General features: G+C 44.9%; 1 protein-coding gene across 5 annotated transcripts in view; it reads left to right on the top strand.

Annotated features, from left to right (window-relative positions):
• LOC139462174 (tumor protein p53-inducible protein 11-like) overlaps positions 1-21,257 on the top strand; it is a 257,602-nt gene that overhangs the window by 106,441 nt on the left and 129,904 nt on the right. Inside the window, exon 1 of one of the 5 annotated variants that reach the window (XM_071243716.1) lies at positions 13,468-13,533. The exons of the other annotated variants lie outside the window; for them this stretch is intronic. Within the exon in view, the coding sequence (XP_071099817.1) occupies positions 13,478-13,533 (56 nt within the window). The 5' untranslated portion in view covers positions 13,468-13,477. Of the gene's footprint in view, positions 1-13,467; positions 13,534-21,257 lie in introns of those variants that run through there. 5 annotated transcript variants of the gene reach the window in all.

Raw genomic sequence — 21,257 nt, 5'->3', positions numbered from 1 at the left:
GCGTACTTCTGTTCAGATTTGTTGACTGGTATTTCCGGTGTAACATGATCGTGGTAATCAGCTGATTATGTTTTCTGAGATGGGGGAAAACATTGTGTCATTTGAAAACTTGAGTTTATGTTAGTAAATTTTGGAGCCATGCTTTACCTTGTGCTATAACCGAGTTAGCGCTATATTGGAGAGCGCAATAGCAAGGGAACACTGTATTATATTCATATACCATATTGGAATATGATGACAAAACAATTACTTGTGTTTATGGTAACATTTTACCTTAGCACTTTGACCTCTGAAAATTGAAACCTCTTATGGCCATTACTTAGCCAGTTCTGTTCAAAATGTCATGACATTGGTGTGTGTGTGTATATATGTTGCTCAACACATCAGTTCCCTTATTTCACATTTGACTTTGATTGGACCTTTATACTTACCAGAATGTTCGAATCCTAAATCTTTTACCATCCATTTTAACAGTTGATTACATATTCAGGATGAGCTACAGTGCTATTTGAAGTATTGTGTTTCATATCTCTTGCCAATGTTGATCAATGTTTTCCTTTTGTTTCAGGTAAGTAAATGACATGTATGGATGCTGCATTACCTGTGCGAGAGATGCTGCATGGTTTGATGAGGTCAGGTAGGGACTGTGACATAGGTGTGTTACCTGTCTTAACGATGCTGCATTACCTGTGCGAGAGATGCTGCATGGTTTGATGAGGTCAGGTAGGGACTGTGACATAGGTGTGTTACCTGTCTTAACGATGCTGCATTACCTGTGCGAGAGATGCTGCATGGTTTGATGAGGTCAGGTAGGGACTGTGACATAGGTGTGTTACCTGTCTTAACGATGCTGCATTACCTGTGCGAGAGATGCATCATGGTTTGATGAGGTCAGGTAGGGACTGTGACATAGGTGTGTTACCTGTCTTAATGATGCTGCATTACCTGTGCGAGAGATGCTGCATGGTTTGATGAGGTCAGGTAGGGACTGTGACATAGGTGTGTTACCTGTCTTAACGATGCTGCATTACCTGTGCGAGAGATGCTGCATGGTTTGATGAGGTCAGGTAGGGACTGTGACATAGGTGTGTTACCTGTCTTAACGATGCTGCATTACCTGGTCTTTCCTACATTTGTCAGCACTATACCCGTAACAAAGCAGACACAGGAAATAAAGAAGTTGTTAGCCATGCATTGTTTTTACTCAATCGTCCATCAACTTCTAAGTAATGCCTATCAAATAATTCACCATACCCGTGCTCGTGGATTTCACCAAAGTGATCAATGTCTGAGAGCTACATCGCTTCAGACTATCCTCCTACATCAAGCTGAAGCACAATGATGTACTGCAGAGTAAAACACGAGGAGTGGGAGAGATTCATCACTCTCAGTGATCAGCTGTGTTATTTGTTACTGTGTTATAGAATGTCTGGAAGCGGACAGAAACTATGTAGCTGTGTTGAAGTTGCCTGACACAGCTGCAGCAATAGCCTTGCTCCAAGGCTGTACTGAAAGAAAAGTCCATGGATGTGTAGTAATTCTATCCTCCCAATAGGCAAGTCTAGATATGTGGACAGTAGCCTTGCTCCAAGGCTGTACTGAAAGAAAAGTCCATGGATGTGTAGTAATTCTATCTTCCTAATAGGCAAGTCTAGATATGTGGACAGTAGCCTTGCTCCAAGGCTGCACTGAAAGAAAAGTCCATGGATGTGTAGTAATTCTATCTTCCCAATAGGCAAGTCTAGATATGTGGACAGTAGCCGTGCTCCAAGGCTGTACTGAAAGAAAAGTCCATGGATGTGTAGTAATTCTATCTTCCTAATAGGCAAGTCTAGATAAGTGGATAGTATCCTTGCTCCAAGGCTGTACTGAAAGAAAAGTCCATGGATGTGTAGTAATTCTATCTTCCTAATAGGCAAGTCTAGATATGTGGACAGTCTCCAGTCTCTTATAGGGGCATCTTGTTCTTATTATTTACATAATCTAAAAATTATGATTTTAACTAATCATTTTTGCCTTGTATGTAAATTGATGAAATTATTGGTTTACTACGATGGGTTTTTAGTTGTGCAAGTCTACTGCACTCATAACACAACCATGTGTTGTAGAAGTGATGGAAGCTCCTGTACAATCCTTACCTTGTTGTGGGTTTATTGATTGCTAGTGGTCAGACCAGCACTACCCAAGATTGTGCTGTAGCGATATACTAGCATCCTGACACACACTCATGTACTGATAGATGCTCTCATAAAATCCATATAACGGTGTCTGTGTTTATTCAGTGTCTGGCTGCAACCTCCTCCAGTGATGGATGGTACTTGACATGGGATGAACATTGGTTTATTCTAAGGTGGCCCCCATTACTCAATACTAGTGTCCTGGCCCCCATTACTCAATACTATTCTCCTGGCCCCCATTACTCAATACTAGTCTCCCGGCCCCCATTACTTAATACTAGTCTCCCGGCCCCCATATTACTCAATACTAGTCTCCCGGCCCCCATTACTCAATACTAGTCTCCCGGCCTCCATTACTCAATACTAGTCTCCCGGCCCCATTACTTAATACTAGTGTCCCGGCCCCCATTACTCAATACTACAATACTAGTCTCCTGGCCCCCATTACTCAATACTAGTCTCCCGGCCCCCATTACTCAATACTAGTGTCCCGGCCCCCATTACTTAATACTAGTGTCCCATCCACCATTACTTAATACTAGTGTCCCTGCCCCCATTACTCAATACTAGTCTCCTGGCCCCCATTACTCAATACTAGTGTCCCAGCCCCCATTACTCAATACTAGTCTCCTGGCCCCCATTACTCAATACTAGTCTCCTGGCCCCCATTACTCAATACTAGTGTCCCGGCCCCCATTACTTAATACTAGTCTCCTGGCCCCTATTACTCAATACTAGTGTCCCAGCCCCCATTACTTAATACTTGTGTACCGGCCCCCATTACTCAATACTAGTGTCCCGGCCCCCATTACTTAATACTAGTGTCCTGGCCCCCATTACTTAATACTAGTCTCCTGGCCCCCATTACTCAATACTAGTGTCCTGGCCCCCATTATTTGATACTAGTGTCCCGGCCCCCATTACTTAATACTAGTCTCCCAGCCCCCATTACTTAATACTAGTGTCCCGGCCCCCATTACTTAATACTAGTGTCCTGGCCCCCATTACTTAATACTAGTCTCCCGGCCCCCATTACTCAATACTAGTCTCCTGGCCCCCATTACTTAATACTAGTGTCCTGGCCCCCATTACTTAATACTAGTCTCCCGGCCCCCATTATTCAATACTAGTGTCCCGGCCCCCATTACTTAATACTAGTCTCCCGGCCCCCATTACTCAATACTAGTGTCCCGGCCCCCATTACTCAATACTAGTCTCCTGGCCCCCATTACTTAATACTAGTGTCCCGGCCCCCATTACTTAATACTAGTCTCCCAGCCCCCATTATTCAATACTAGTGTCCCGGCCCCCATTACTTAATACTAGTCTCCCGGCCCCCATTACTCAATACTAGTGTCCCGGCCCCCATTACTCAATACTAGTCTCCCGGCCCCGTTATTCAGTTCTAGTCTCCTGGCCCCCATTACTTAATACTAGTGTCCCGGCCCCCATTACTTAATACTAGTCTCCCAGCCCCTGTTACTTAATACTAGTGTCCCGGCCCCCATTACTTAATACTAGTGTCCCGGCCCCCATTACTTAATACTAGTCTCCCAGCCCCTGTTACTTAATACTAGTGTCCCGGCCCCCATTACTTAATACTAGTGTCCCAGCCCCGTTATTCAGTTCTAGTCTCCTGGCCCCGGGATTCAATACTGGTCTCTCAGGCCCCTGTTATTCAACACTAGTCTCTCAGGCCCCTGTTATTCAATACTAGTATCCCGGCCCCGGGATTCAACACTAGTCTCCCCTGACCAGCTGTTGAGAGAAGGATGTCATGGGGTAGCTCAGGGGGAAAAGTGTTCCCTTGTAATGCTGATGACACAGGTTTGATTCCCAGCATGGGCATACTGTGTGGAGTCCATTATTTTGCAACCACTCACTGAGACCACAACAATGTAATTATTGGATTTTCAAAAATGTGACAGACTTATCTAGACCCCTCAGAGTCTCAATTTGAAATTAATTATTTCCTAATTCATGTGGATATTTAAGGGAGCTTATATTTACTGATAACAGAACCAATACAGAGGAAGAGGCTTCATGCTTAGTTTTTCATTATTGCATTGAATGCTGTGTAACATACCTCAGAGTTTATGAAAATATGAACTTCTAAGATAATGCCAAGTTTGCCTTCAAAGGGCATGAAGTTTGGAATACTGCAATAAATCTAAGGCCCGCTTCAGGCTTTCCTCTCACATCAAGCTGTGATATGAGAAACTGTTACAAGCGATGTTCAACTCACTCACTCACTCACTCACTCACTCACTCACTCACTCACTCACTCACTCAGTCCACCCACCCACCCACTCACTCACTCACTCACTCACTCACTCACTCACTCACTTAGCCTCATTGACATCACTGCACAAGATGCTGTGGCAGCTCTTGTGTTCCTATCGTCTATATGCTCTTACTGTACCCAATATTGATCCGGCAATAAATATAGAATTGCTCACTGGAGGAAAATCAGAATTTACGGCACCCATGTCCTGAACTTAGTTTGACCTGGGTGCTCCTGTAGACATCTCTGTTTGTAACTATGGTTGGTAATTATCTGTTTAAATAATTATGTTTGGCAGTGAGTGTGGATGTTTATCTGTGACAAAGGAGGGGAGTTTGGGTCTGTGTGAGGTGTGTTCTCAGAAGGACACTGTTCATCCAGCAGTATGTCGAAGTAGATTCAAATGGTTTGTCTTGTGTCTCATAACCTACCTGCCCCTAAAAGTGCCCCCATCCCCAAAATTTAGTTTATAACTTTCAGCATTATGAAAAATAATTCAACTCAATATTCATCCTTGCATTTCATAATTTTTTGCACATTCAGAGTTTATTAGATTTCAGAGTCCTGTCATTTCATACTTAAAGTCCCAATGGGTGGGGTCAAAAAAGGTCACCAGGACCTTGATCTCGTCTCTTCTTCATACTTATTCTCAATGGGCATAGCTAAAAGAGGTCATCATGACCTTGGTCCCGTCTCTTCTTCATGCTTCGTCTCAAGGGGCGTAGCTAAAAGAGGTCATCATGACCTTGGCCCAGTCTCTTCTTCATACGTAGTCTCAAGGGGCATAGTTAAAAGAGGTCATCATGACCTTGGCCCAGTTTCTTCTTCATACTTAGTGTCAAGGGGCGTAGCTAAAAGAGGTCATCATGACCTTGGCCCAGTCTCTTCTTCATACTTAGTCTCAAGGGGCGTAGCTAAAAGAGGTCATCATGACCTTGGCCCAGTTTCTTCTTCATACTTAGTGTCAAGGGGCGTAGTTAAAAGAGGTCATCATGACCTTGGCCCAGTCTCTTCTTCATACTTAGTCTCAAGGGGCGTAGCTAAAAGAGGTCATCATGACCTTGGCCCAATCTCTTCTTCATACGTAGTCTCAAGGGGCGTAGCTAAAAGAGGTCATCATGACCTTGGCCCAGTCTCTTCTTCATACATAGTGTCAAGGGGCGTAGCTAAAAGAGGTCATCATGACCTTGGCCCAGTCTCTTCTTCATACTTAGTCTCAAGGGGCATGGATTTCAAGTGTATTCATTTCTAACCTAATAAAGAAATATAAAATTGCTGTCAAGTTTTGAGAAAAGTCAACAAGACATTTGTCTTACTGAGCCATGACAAGTTGACAAGTTACGAGTAATAGAAAGGTCAAGGTATGTACCCTGTACAGTCCATCTTCCCGAGGCAAGGTAGTTAACTGAATGTAAAAGTCCAGTTCCCTCCCTTGCCGAGCTAGGCTGGAATTTCTGGGCTCGATCGTAGCGCCACCAGTTGCTGTCCTTTCTATGTCCCTCCCGATGACCATTCAGATTCCACCTTATATCACTTGTATTTTGCTTTTGACTACATTTCCATTTTCCATACCAAGATTGGTAATCAAGATCTACATGGGGCGGTCGGGTAGCCTAGTGGTTAAAACGTTCGCTCGTCACGCCGAAGACCCAGGTTCGAATCCCAACATGGGTACAATGTGTGAAGCCCATTTCTGGTGTCCCGCGCCGTGATATTGCTGGAATATTGCTAAAAGCGGTGTAAAACTATACTCACTCACTCACTCAAGATCTACATTGTAATAAAACGGGTCTTACTTCACGAAATGCATTAAATCAGATGAGTACCTTCATTAAAAATCTGAACAGTTTTGGCAAATATTTGTTGACGCCGAGTTTGCAGTGCACATGCTTTGAAAATCCTGCAATCAATAAAAATCTGTACTGCAGTTTACAAACCAGATGTCGATTTTGTTACATGATTTTGGTTCGACTCTATATAGACTTGTTTGTATAATTCCAGCCGAGTTCGGCAAGGGTGGAATCTGGACTTTTATAGTCAGTTATTTATCTTGCCTAGCTTGCCTGTGTACAGCCAAATATGATTGAAAAAATAAATTCCATGTGATACCATGGCACCTGATCTTGCTAATCAAGCAATAATTTTTGCATTTATGTTTCTTCACTAATGGACTACTGTTTCCTGATTGACTGATGATAGAGTTAATGCACTGGACAATGCCCCTAATATGGTATTGTTGAATACAGGGTAATTATGTTGATGTGTAAGCAGTCTCTGAAGTTATTACTCTTGATCATTCATAAGAACTGGTTTCAATTATTTTGCATTTATAGCGGTATTAATGTTAAAAATGGTGTGCAGATTTTGTGAAAAAATATTTGTATAGACAGATGAGATCTCAGAAAGGTCACAGTACGTCACAGTGTTGATTGTGGACAGACTGCAAATATACATTGTAATTTAATACTTTTGACTTCCTTCCTCGCATGTATAACTAGTTTCACAAGATACAGCATTCGTAGATGGTCTGTGATAGGGATGTGAATCTGTGTCGGACAGGACGCCGTTAGTGATGAATGCCTGTAGAATGTAAGTACATGTATTTGATGATCGTCTGTGATTGTCTTTGTTTGTTGTGTGACACTACAGTCAACAATATCCCTGTCAGTTTTATCACGGTGAATGAGCAATATTTTGTTTGTTTGTTTGTTGTTTAACGCCGCACTCAGAAATATTCCAGCTATATGACAGTGGTCTGTAACAACCGAGTCTGGGCGGGACAATCCAGTGGTTGATATCATGAGTATCAATCTACGCAATTGGGATACAATGACATGCATCAACCAGCGAGCCTGACCACCCAATCCCATCAGTTACCTCTTATGACAAGCATAGTTGTCATTAACAGCAAGCATGGGTTGCTGAAGACCTACTCCATCTTGACCTCTTACAATGTTATGTGTTCACCAGTTGTGGGTGTTTTCTTGTAAGTGTAAGATTATTTGACAAGAGCCACACCTGTCACAACTAATTGATCAAACAAACTGACCATACTTCACCACATGAACACATATTATTGTCTTCCTCATGACTCTCATAATACTTCCTCTCTAATTATTAAATGTACTGCATCGTCATTATGATGTAGGTGATGTTGTTTAAATAATTGATCTTAGAGTAAAGAAAGAGAAGATTCCCCGTAAAGAGCCTTGACTGTGCCCTGTAGGGATGTTTGACTGTGGTCTGTGGAGACCTTTGACTGTGGTCTATGGAGATCTTTGACTGTGGTCTGTGGAGACCTTTGACTTTGCTCTGTGGAGATCTTTGACTGTGGTCTCTGGAGATCTGTGACTGTGGTCTGTGGAGACCTTTGACTGTGCCTTGTAGGGATCTTTGACTGTGGTCTGTGGAGATCTTTGACTGTGGTCTGTGGAGACCTTTGACTGTGCCTTGTAGGGATCTTTGACTGTGGTCTGTGGAGATCTTTGACTGTGGTCTGTGGAGACCTTTGACTTTGCTCTGTGGAGATCTTTGACTGTGGTCTGTGGAGACCTTTGACTGTAGTCTGTGGAAACCTCTGCCTGTGGTCTGTGGAGGCCTTTGACTGTCGTCTGTGGAGATCTTTGACTGTGCCCTGTAGGGATCTTTGACTGTGGCATGTAGGGATCTTTAGCATTGTCACATAATCCAAGCTCTATTTTAATTCTATTCCTGGTCTGATATTGTGCAATATGTTTCAAATGTCAAAAGTCCTTGGCTGAAGAGTGGTGCCATCATGTCCTATATAAGTATTCAGCTGTTGTGGAGCAGGTCAAACATTATCTTTATCTTGGAGGCAGTTTGTCCAATCATCTGAATGCTGTATTGTGGAGTTATAATTCTGAAAGTTTAAAACATTTTATATATATTTCAGTCCTGCCATTTCCTCTTTCATAGCTGTTGGATGTATGCACTATGGTGGCTTACCTGATGTGTCACGTAGTCAAGGAAGCATCAGTGTGTAGGGGTTGTTGTCTGCCTCAGCCTTCCCTGCGTTGCATGGCAACTAAGTAGTTAGTGTCGTATGTCAACCACCGTGTACACAACTGCAGGTTTCCTTGTGATCTTGTCGCTGACACGTGCATACATGCGTTATAGACGCACTTGCAGCTGTGCTACCATCAGTGTACGTCTTGTCTACCTATCTGCCTATTGACTTTGTCTACCTCACTCACTCCCTCACTCACTCCCTCACTCACTCCCTCACTCACTCACTCCCTCCCTACCTCCTTCTATCACTCACTCACTCACTCACTCACTCACTTGCTCACACCCTCACTCCCTCCCTCCCTACCTCCTTCACTCCCTCAATCCCTCACTCACTCCCTCCCTCCCTCCCTCCCTCCCTCACTCACTCACTCACTCACTCACTCACTCACTCATTCCCTCCCTCGCTCACTCACTCACTCCTTCGCTCACTCACTCACTCACTCACTCACTCACTACCTCCCTCCCTCCCTCGCTCGCTCGCTCGCTCACTCACTCACTCACTCACTCACTCACTCACTCAGATTTTGTGTTGTGTCATCTTTATAATATGTTGAGATGAATTTTTGATGCATTCTGTTCTCATTAATCTTTTGTTGAAATACCCAATAAATTCAAACTTGAATGCAGTATTATACAATTTTGTCCCATATCAAATATACTATTAGTATAAAATACAAAAACAATTATTGTAAATTGGATATAAACTTGCTTATTCAGCACAATAATTGCCATCACTAATCAGAAGGTCCTGCAGTGCACCGACATCCTGGTACTCTTGTATAACAGTTCCTGGTTGCCTGGTCAGATAACGACATGAACTCCGTCAAAGTGACAGGGGAGGTAATTCAGTTTGCAATGTGATATGTCAAACATGGGTATGCCATTTCCTGTGCGAGGCGTACATCACTTTTTTTAAATTAATGTCACAATATCAGGCTAAGCCACTGTGTTTGAGGCAGGCATATATTGACTTTAGATCTGATTCTGGAAACCCATGCATAATGTTCCTAAGTATAGCTCAAGATACGTCAGCCATGACAGCCAGGTTTCCGAAAAATACATTTATCTTGTTTTTCGAATAACCTTGGTCAGTTGCCAAAGGGGCAGCCCAGAGACAGAGTACTGAAACTAATCACATTTTTGGCTAGGGGTCAGCAGTCATATTAATTTCAATTATTAAGATATACAGTATGTCATCAATTGTGAGGTTAAGTAATTTGTTTCAGTTTCAAATATTCACAATGTTAGGTTTTGAGAAGAGGAATCTCTGAGGTGACAAGGGCTGAGCAGTCGCCATTACTACTGTATTTCATGTGGAGTGAGTGAAACTTGGTTTTTGAACAGTGCTGTCATCAATATTCCTCCTGCATCTGTGTGGTTTGGAATAATTGGCCATGCAACCAGTTGTCATGAGCAGCAAGACATTCCATGGGATACCATGACACATAAGCCCGATGACACATTGTCACCTACCGACTCTTAGCATGGGATACCATGACACTTTAGCCAGATGACACATTGTCTCCTACCGACTCTTAGCATGGTGTACCATGACACATAAGCCCGATGACACATTGTCACCTACCGACTCTTAGCATGGGGTACCATGACACATTAGCCAGATGACACATTGTCACCTACCGACTCTTAGCATGGGCTACCATGACACATTAGCCAGATGACACATTGTCACCTACCGACTCTGAGCATGGGGTACCATGACACATTAGCCAGATGACACATTGTCACCTACCGACTCTTAGCATGGTGTACCATGACACATTAGCCAGATGACACATTGTCACCTACAAACTCTTAGCATGGGCTACCATGACACATTATCCAGATGACACATTGTCACCTACCAACTCTTAGCATGGGGTACCATGACACATTAGCCAGATGACACATTGTCACCTACCGACTCTGAGCATGGGCTACCATGACACATTAGCCAGATGACACATTGTCACCTACCGACTCTGAGCATGGGCTACCATGACACATTAGCCAGATGACACATTGTCACCTACCGACTCTTAGCATGGGGTACCATGACACATAAGCCAGATGACACATTGTCACCTACCGACTCTTAGCTGAGACATTAACCTTGTCACACATTGTAACCAGCTGTCACTCTGATGTTCCCCACATTGTCCTGAGGGGGACACCTGTAAAGTGGGTTTGAACCATTAGGCTATGGAGGCGCTGGTAGATCTCACTGCTTTTGAGAGTCTCTTTTTCAAGTACATTAAATGCCAGCAAGATATATTTTACACATATTTCCCAAAGTTCATGGAAAGTGTGTTGGAAATATGCAATTGTTGATAAATGTTCTTTTGAAGTTTTCGTTTAGTTTATGAGCCGAGAAAAAATCACTCCTCGCTTTGCAGTCCTGTTTTCTCCTGAACTTATAACCCTGAGTAATCAAGGTAATGGGAGGGAAATGGGGGCTCTGAATGGCAAGAGACAAACAAATTAATTTTCCATTATTTCCAACTGCAATTGGGAATAGGAGGTTTATTTGAACTTTGTTGCTAAAAATGTTTTCTGAAGTTTTTTAAGATTGCTATCCATAAGGGACACGCTAGTTAAGGGGAATTAGCAGAGAAATGTAATGTCAAGGTGTCCCAGTATGATTAACCACCTCCTGTCTACCTACCCCTGCCGACCTGCCCCTGCCTACCTGTCCCTGCCTACCTACCCCTACCTACCTACCCCTGCCTATCTACCCCTGCCTACTTACCACTGCCTGCTTACCACTGCCTACCTACCCCTGCCTACCGCCCTCTGCCTGCCTACCTACCCCTACCTACCTGCCCCTGCCTATCTACCCCTACCTACCTACCCCTACCTTCGTACCCCTGCCTACCTGCCCCTGCCTACCTACCCCTACCTACCTGCCCCTGCCTACCTACCCCTACCTACCTGCCCCTGCCTACCGCCCCCTGCCTACCATCCCGTCTAACTATCCCTGCCTTCCTAACCCCTGCCTACCTACCCCTGCCTACCTACCCCTGTCTACCTACCCCTACCTACCTGCCCCTGCCTACCGCCCCCTGCCTACCATCCTGTCTAAATATCCCTGTCTTCCTAACCCCTGCCTACCTACCCCTGTCTACCTACCCCTGCCTACCGCCCCCTGCCTACCATCCCGTCTAACTATCCCTGCCTTCCTAACCCCTGCCTACCTACCCCTGTCTACCTACCCCTGCCTACCTACCCATGCCTACCGCCCCCTGCTTACCATCCCGTCTAACTATCCCTGCCTTCCTAACCCGTGCCTACCTTCCCCTGTCTACCTACCCCTGCCTACCGCCCCCTGCCTACCATCCCGTCTAACTATCCCTGCCTTCCTAACCCCTGCCTACCTTCCCCTGTCTACCTACCCATGCCTACCGCCCCCTGCTTACCATCCCGTCTAACTATCCCTGCCTTCCTAACCCTTGCCTACCATCCCCTGTCTACCTACCCCTACCTACCTACCCCTGCCTGCTGCCCTCTGTCTACCACTCTGCCCACTGTCCCACCATCCACCAGACTGCCCTGCAAGCACTTGTCCAGTACAAGGACCTGAGTGAGGGCACACAGGAAACTGTGACATGTTTGAAGGGGAGAGGGGCTAAGGAGGAAACAATGTGTAGTTTCCTGCTGACACTGCTCTGTGTTATCATAACTGGAGAAGTGTGTCACCAGCACTCGGTGGACACAGTCTGATATTGTGGTGACCCCTGACCTCTGCAGACATGGAACCAGAGACTGGGTAAGTAGCGTTGACAGAGAAGAGTGGAAAAAGTGGGATAGGACCATTCTCAATGAATTAATTATTTGGAATTTTGGCCTTTTAAACATGGCTCTGTACACCATGTTACATTTCAGTAATATATTACATCTTTTATTTGATGCCTCTGTTAAAAAGCTACACTGCATGTGTCACATGTCGCCATCGCGGTTAGGTTCCGTGTTAAGTCGTCAGCTGATCTACATGTATACTTCACAACTACCTGAGCACTGACACACCTTGAAGCTCCTGTGGATGCTGATGGGTGGTGGGGGATATGGGGGGACGGAGGGGGGGTCTGTTGATGGAGAGCTGGCCAGGTGCCCAGGGTGTTGATGTGAAGGACTGATGGCCAGGGGGTTCTGCCAGAGCTGCACATCTGTTTGGAGATGTATATATAGTCTGGATGATATGTAAAAGGGTGTTGAATGATTACGTTAATGTGTCTGGGGGTTGAACAATGGTGTTATTTTTTAAATTTTATGTTAAAGGAAGACATCTCACAGAAGACATCAGACATGTTAACACTCACTCATGACTCACATCCACCCCTACAGAGGGAGACCTACATGTTGACACTGACTCACATCCACCCCTACAGAGGGACACCTACATGTTGACACTGACTCACATCCACCCTACAGAGGGAGACCCACATGTTGACACTGACTCACATCCACCCCTACAGAAGGAGACTAACATGACACTTACTCACATCCACCCCTACAGAGGGCAACCCACCTGTTGATACTGATTCACATCCACCCCCACAGAGGGAGACCTACATGTTGACACTGACTCACATCCACCCCTACAGAATCTGACCCACATGTTGACACTGACTCACATCCGTCAGAGAAATGCCCTGGACTATTCACTCACTCAGACGTGTGACACCCCTTCACAGGTAAACCAACCTGTTTGAACTGGTGTAAAATCAGTAGCGTCAGTTCTCATCCCACTTCCTAATACAGGTGTGTAAACTTGTAACCTCAATGCCTATAAGTTGGAGCCAGTTGGCCCCGTGCAGCAGCCATATGCTAGTCCATGTGTGGGATAGTTTACTGAGCAGTTGTGATCTGCATCATGTAAGCCTATCATAGGGACTTACTGAAATCCTCTATAAGTAGTCCACATATAGATCCTGTTGGCACCTGATCCTTCAGTGTCCTGAACATACAGGTGGAGTACGCTGTGCAGGGGATGTCCAGTTCCGGAACCATGCCCTCCCACCCTGCATCTGCCAAGGAACTGACTGAGTGAGTATATAGAACCATGCCCTCCCACCCTGCATCTGCCAAGGAACTGAGTGAGAGAGTGTGTGAGTATATAGAACCATGTCCTCCAACCCTGCATCTACCAAGGAACTGAGTGAGTGAGTGAGTATATAGAACCATGCCCTCCCACCTTGCATCTACCAAGGAACTGAGTGCGTGAGTGAGTATATAGAACCATGCCCTCCCACTCTGCACCTACCAAGGAACTGAGTGAGTGAGTGAGTGAGTATATAGAACCATGCCCTCCCACTCTGCACCTACCAAGGAACTGAGTGAGTGAGTGAGTGCGTGAGTATATAGAACCATGCCCTCCCACCCTACATCTACCAAGGAACTGAGTGAGTGAGTGAGTATATAGAACCATGCCCTCCCACTCTGCACCTACCAAGGAACTGAGTGAGTGAGTGAGTGAGTATATAGAACCATGCCCTCCCACCCTACATCTACCAAGGAACTGAGTGAGTGAGTGAGTATATAGAACCATGCCCTCCCACTCTGTACCTACCAAGGAACTGAGTGAGTGAGTGAGTGAGTATATAGAACCATGCCCTCCCACCCTGCATCTACCAAGGAACTGAGTGAGTGAGTGAGTATATAGAACCATGCCCTCCCACCCTGCATCTGCCAAGGAACTGAGTGAGTGAGTGAGTGAGTATATAGAACCATGCCCTCCCACCCTGCATCTACCAAGGAACTGAGTGAGTGAGTGAGTATATAGAACCATGTCCTCCCACCCTGCACCTACCAAGGAACTGAGTGAGTGAGTGAGTATATAGAACCATGCCCTCCCACCCTGCACCTACCAAGGAACTGAGTGAGTGAGTGCGTGAGTATATAGAACCATGTCCTCCCACCCTGCATCTACCAAGGAACTGACTGAGTGAGTGAGTGAGTGAGTATATAGAACCATGCCCTCCCACCCTGCACCTACCAAGGAACTGAGTGAGTGAGTGCGTGAGTATATAGAACCATGCCCTCCCACCCTACATCTACCAAGGAACTGAGTGAGTGAGTGAGTGAGTATATAGAACCATGCCCTCCCACCCTGCATCTACCAAGGAACTGAGTGAGTGAGTGCGTGAGTATATAGAACCATGCCCTTCCACCCTGCATCTACCAAGGAACTGAGTGAGTGAGTGCGTGAGTATATAGAACCATGTCCTCCCACCCTGCATCTACCAAGGAACTGAGTGAGTGAGTGAGTGAGTATATAGAACCATGCCCTTCCACCCTGCATCTACCAAGGAACTGAGTGAGTGAGTGAGTATATAGAACCATGCCCTCCCACCCTGCATCTACCAAGGAACTGAGTGAGTGAGTGAGTATATAGAACCATGCCCTTCCACCCTGCATCTGCCAAGGAACTGAGTGAGTGAGTGAGTGAGTATATAGAACCATGCCCTTCCACCCTGCATCTGCCAAGGAACTGAGTGAGTGAGTGAGTGAGTATATAGAACCATGCCCTCCCACCCTACATCTACCAAGGAACTGAGTGAGTGAGTGAGTGAGTGAGTATATAGAACCATGCCCTCCCACCCTGCATCTACCAAGGAACTGAGTGAGTGAGTGAGTATATAGAACCATGCCCTCCCACCCTGCATCTACCAAGGAACTGAGTGAGTGAGTGAGTATATAGAACCATGCCCTCCCACCCTGCATCTACCAAGGAACTGAGTGAGTGAGTATATAGAACCATGCCCTCCCACCCTGCATCTACCAAGGAACTGAGTGAGTGAGTGCGTGAGTATATAGAACCATGTCCTCCCACCCTGCATCTACCAAGGAACTGACAGAGTGAGTGAGTATATAGAACCATGCCGTCCCACCCTGCATCTACCAAGGAACTGAGTGAGTGAGTGAGTGAGTATATAGAACCATGCCCTCCCACCCTGAATCTACCAAGGAACTGAGTGAGTGAGTGAGTGCGTGAGTATATAGAACCATGCCCTCCCACCCTACATCTACCAAGGAACTGAGTGAGTGAGTGAGTGAGTATATAGAACCATGCCCTCCCACCCTGCATCTACCAAGGAACTGACAGAGTGAGTGAGTGAGTATATAGAACCATGTCCTCCCACCCTGCATCTACCAAGGAACTGACAGAGTGAGTGAGTGAGTAAATAGAACCATGCCCTTCCACCCTGCATCTGCCAAGGAACTGAGTGAGTGAGTGCGTGAGTATATAGAACCATGCCCTCCCACCCTGCATCTACCAAGGAACTGAGTGAGTGAGTGCGTGAGTATATAGAACCATGTCCTCCCACCCTGCATCTACCAAGGAACTGAGTGAGTGAGTGAGTGAGTAAATAGAACCATGCCCTCCCACCCTGCATCTACCAAGGAACTGAGTGAGTGAGTGAGTGAGTATATAGAACCATGTCCTCCCACTCTGCATCTACCAAGGAACTGACAGAGTGAGTGAGTGAGTATATAGAACCATGTCCTCCCACCCTGCATCTACCAAGGAACTGACAGAGTGAGTGAGTGAGTAAATAGAACCATGCCCTTCCACCCTGCATCTGCCAAGGAACTGAGTGAGTGAGTGCGTGAGTATATAGAACCATGCCCTCCCACCCTGCATCTACCAAGGAACTGAGTGAGTGAGTGCGTGAGTATATAGAACCATGTCCTCCCACCCTGCATCTACCAAGGAACTGAGTGAGTGAGTGAGTGAGTAAATAGAACCATGCCCTCCCACCCTGCATCTACCAAGGAACTGAGTGAGTGAGTGAGTGAGTGAGTATATAGAACCATGCCCTCCCACTCTGCATCTACCAAGGAACTGAGTGAGTGAGTGCGTGAGTATATAGAACCATGTCCTCCCACCCTGCATCTACCAAGGAACTGACAGAGTGAGTGAGTAAATAGAACCATGTCCTCCCACCCTGCATCTACCAAGGAACTGACAGAGTGAGTGAGTGAGTGAGTATATAGAACCATGCCCTCCCACCCTGCATCTACCAAGGAACTGACAGAGTGAGTGAGTGAGTGAGTATATAGAACCATGCCCTCCCACCCTGCATCTACCAAGGAACTGAGTGAGTGAGTGCGTGAGTATATAGAACCATGTCCTCCCACCCTGCATCTACCAAGGAACTGAGTGAGTGAGTGAGTGAGTGAGTATATAGAACCATGCCCTCCCACCCTGCATCTACCAAGGAACTGAGTGAGTGAGTGAGTGAGTATATAGAACCATGCCCTCCCACCCTGCATCTACCAAGGAACTGAGTGAGTGAGTGAGTGAGTATATAGAACCATGCCCTCCCACCCTGCATCTACCAAGGAACTGAGTGAGTGAGTGAGTATATAGAACCATGCCCTTCCACCCTTCACCTACCAAGGATCCACTTCCCAAAACGGTTGTAGTGCTATGACTGCTAGGAATGCTTGTATCTGTACAAAGTTCCTCCAACAGAAACTGACAACAAATAATTTATCTCTGAAGACACAACAACAATCGCTGTTAGTTAGTTTCCATTTTCTGGGCAGTAATAAGTTCATCTTTTGCCTAATACAAACAGCTCAAGCCAACTTCCGGGTCATTAGTTCGGAATGGACTTTCCACCAAGTGACCTTCAAAGGCGCCAGTATGTGTTGCCTGTATACATAGCTGATGACGGAATGGTTTGGTCGCAGACAGAATTACTCATTCTGAAAGCTGTGTGATAGACATGAAATTTATTTTCATCACTTGATTTCATTACTTTTGAGGAAATGCAATTAGTTTCTCTCCTTGTCTGCTAATGACATCCACAAATGACTTGTAGACAGTCTTGGTTTATTTGTAGGAGTGAGTTATTTCTGCTTCTAGGTGATTTATCAGGGGTTGGGTGCTATATTTACCACCATACTTGTCTATAACTAACTCAGCACTTATAGGCCTCGTGGCGATGTTGTTGGCTTATTGCCTGAGTTCGATTCCACACGTAAGTGAATGCCATTACTATGTAGTGTGGGGGAAGTGCTCACTCACTCACTCACTTACTTACTCACTCACCACTCAAAACTCACTCGCGACTCACTCTTTCACCAACCTCACTCACTCACTCACTCAAAATTCACTCATGGCACTCTCACTCACTCACGGGCAGTCGGGTAGCCTAGTGGTTAAAGCGTTCACTCGTTACGCCGAAGACCTGGGTTCGTTCCCCGACATGGGTACAATGCGTGAAGCCCATTTCTGGTGTCCCCGCCGTGATATTGCTGGAATATTGATAAAAGCGGCGTAAAACAATACTCACTCACTCACTCACTCACTCACTCACTCACTCACTCACTCACTCACTCACTCACTCACTCAAAACTCAGTCATGGCTCTCTCACTCACTCACTAACTCACTCACTCACTCACTCTTTCAATAATCCCATAAAAGGCATTACCTACATCAGTATTTGGAGGACGTTTCATGTGAACAACTGCAGGTTGCATCGACCTAATGGTTTTCCATTATTGGAGGTGCAGGATATATCTGAGATAGATAAGTAGCAATTAGGTGTCAGTGTTGTGTGTTGGGAGGAGGCATGCGTTAACGAGGCAGTTAAACATTATTCGAGATGAGGTATTACGCCTATAGATGTCACTTACCTAAGGCTTGATGGCGGTAGCAACTCAAAATAGATTTCTGTAGATCATTTGGAGTATTTTCTTCAAATTAGTTTTTGTTGATGTGACAGGTACCACCTACCCACCCACTCACTCACCCACTCACTCACCCACTCACTCACCCACTCACTCACCCACTCACTCACTTGCCCACTCACTCACTCACTTGACTGCCTTCATGGTCTTGTGGTAGAGCGTCCGCCCGGAGAGCCGTAGGTCCGGGGTTCGATCCCCGGTCGCGCCATACCCAAAGACGTTAAAACATGGTACTTGTTGTTACACTGTCTGCATTAAAGGGCTAAAACAAGGACTGGTCGGCTCGGAGTCAGTATACTGTGTCTGAGTGGGCTATTTATGTTAAACTGCGGCATGATATCTCAGTGAGCTATAGCACTATAAATCGGCATCAGTCTGGACTAGTACAAGCAGCCACACACATACGTGCATGCATGTCAATATATAAGTGCAATAATCTTGGACGTGACGTTAAACCCAATTTCACCTCACTCACTCACTCACTCACTCACTCACTCACTCACTCACTCACTCACTAATCCAGTGCGTACTCATCCCCATCATTGCCGCTGGTATGTAGATGTGTGGCCATCACAGACAGAACACCTCCGCAACCAGGAGGCTACATCTCACACTGTAGCTTTATAGTCACAATCACAGCTGATGACAGTTTAAACACATGGCAAGATTTCATTGGTTATTGATCAGTCTTATATTACCCAATTACGATCAATATCTTCGGAGAATGGAGCAGATGGATTACCATGGTAACGCAATCCGTGACCTCGCTTGATCATTGGAATATGTTCAAAGAACTGGCACTAAATGTATTGGAGTGTAATCTGTCACTAATCTCCTTAACAATGACAGTGTTGTAGTGGAGAGGGGCTGGGCGGCCATCACAGTGATAGATGTCAAGTCTAGCTTCTTGTGGCGGAGTTGTTTGTCAATAACTGATCACTGCATATGGCTCAGTTCTCAGACACATGACTTCAAAAATGACTTGCAGACATCGGTTCCACTCAGGGCTTTAAGACAGGGCTAACAAAACGTTTTCATGACTGACTTCACTTCTACACATAATTTCACCTCACACGTCATGACCTCATGACCTCATGAACTCGCTGGTTAGTTAAAGGGACAGGACTGCCACCATTCTGAAGCTTTGCTTACTTGATATTGAATTTATAGTCGGAATCATACAGTCGACTTTGTTCTGGGCAGAGATTTCTTATGAATATGGAAAAGGTTTTGTCGCTTATATTTATTATTATTATTGTTGTTATTATTATTGTAAACAATAGCCAACAACCTCCGAGCTTACTTTGCTTTGCACCTTGTTTTCGCTAGTGAATTGTTCGGCTCCAGTGACCAAATCGTGGTTTGAGGCTTATAACATGACCAGACATTTCTGTGAAGATCCCGGGGTAGAATAGGTCTTCATCAACCCATGCTTGCCGTAAAAAGCGACTATGCTTGTCATTAGAGACGATTAATGGGATCGGGTTGTCAGGTTCGCTGACTTCATGTCATCGTATCCCAATTGCGTGGATCGATGCTCATGATGTCAGTCACTGGATTGTTTGGTCCAGACTTGATTATTTACAAACCGCCGTCATACAGCTGGAATATTGCTGAGTGTGTCGTTAACAACAAACAAACAAAATATTGTTTGTAAACAAACACACTTATTCTGAAATAAGAACAGACGGGCCTAATGCAAGCCTTTTAGTGCTCTTGCATTATTATACACAGATATAGTACTACAGCTGCGAGTGCGAGGTGCATGACAATCTATCTTTACACAAAGTGACCGTATCACTAGCTCTCCATAGGGATTGATGACAGAAGGTGGAGGATAGATACGCAAGTAAAAATGGTCTTTCACAATTTAGGATATTGTCTCATTGAAAGTTTAACATTTCATAAGATATGTGACCCGTGAAGATTCCAGGGTAGAATAGGTCTTCAGCAACCCATACTTGCCGTAAAAGGGGACTATGCTTGTCGTAAAAGGCGACTAACGGGATCGGCTGGTCAGGCTCGCTGACTTGGTTGATGCATGCCATCAATCCCAATTGCATGGATTGATGCTCATGATATTAATCTCTGGATTGTCTGGTCCAGACTCGATTATTTACAGACCGCTGTCATATAGCTGGAATATTGCTGAGTGCGGCGTTAAACAACAAACAAAGAAACAAATCATAAGATATGTTTATCTAAAATGACACAAATGAAAAACCCATAATTGAACTGTGTAAGATGGTACGATATGACAGAGGTACTCGGCTGGCCGCAAGGTATATGACCACTTGCTTCATATGACCAAGGCATATTTATATTGTAATCTTGGCATTGATAAACACTAGCTTCTAATCCAATCAAGCAGAAAGGTCATATTTGGTAACTCATCCACAAGAAAAACACATAAGCTTACTCTCCAGTTTGCCTCTAATACAAAAAACAGGACTGAAGCCTGTCTACTCTGCACAGTGCTTGCATTGTTAGCTTCGCTGTGCGGAGCTCTACTGTTTTGGTTTGAGAATTGGATGGGCGATGTGCATGACGTTAAAACATACAGAGCCGTTGACATACTGTCCCTTTAAACATATGCCTTCACAACTGTATGTGACTTCCCCACCAGACATCACAAAACATAACATACATTGTCTGAGGGTGTTAGGAATATTAAGCCTTTAGTATTTGCATCTGTCAGGGAGCAACCATTAAATGTAAATGTTGTCTCACTCTGTCAATTTACATTGTCTTAGTACCACAAAGGTCAACAATAACAAACAATTTGAGAGAATAATAATTTAAATTTGTGAAAATTTTCTGAAAAGAACCAAAAGTGACTGAGACTACATGTAGCATAAAATTTGTATCTATTTACATTTTTAAATTTAAAATCATGATCGATTTATCATATAATACTAATGTAAAGGTTTACTACATTAACACACAGGAATATGAAGCTGCATGTACACGCATACTCAGTAGATTTTATATCGATCCTCGTAGGATACATGCTTCAACCATAATTTGAAGATTCACAAAAGATTAACAATCTACCCATGACTTTCGG

This window comes from Haliotis cracherodii, unplaced genomic scaffold (assembly GCF_022045235.1).
Source record: "Haliotis cracherodii isolate W230 unplaced genomic scaffold, xgHalCrac1.p SCAF_15, whole genome shotgun sequence".
NCBI classification, from domain to species: Eukaryota; Metazoa; Mollusca; class Gastropoda; order Lepetellida; family Haliotidae; genus Haliotis; species Haliotis cracherodii.
This window is presented reverse-complemented; position numbering and strand designations above follow the sequence as displayed.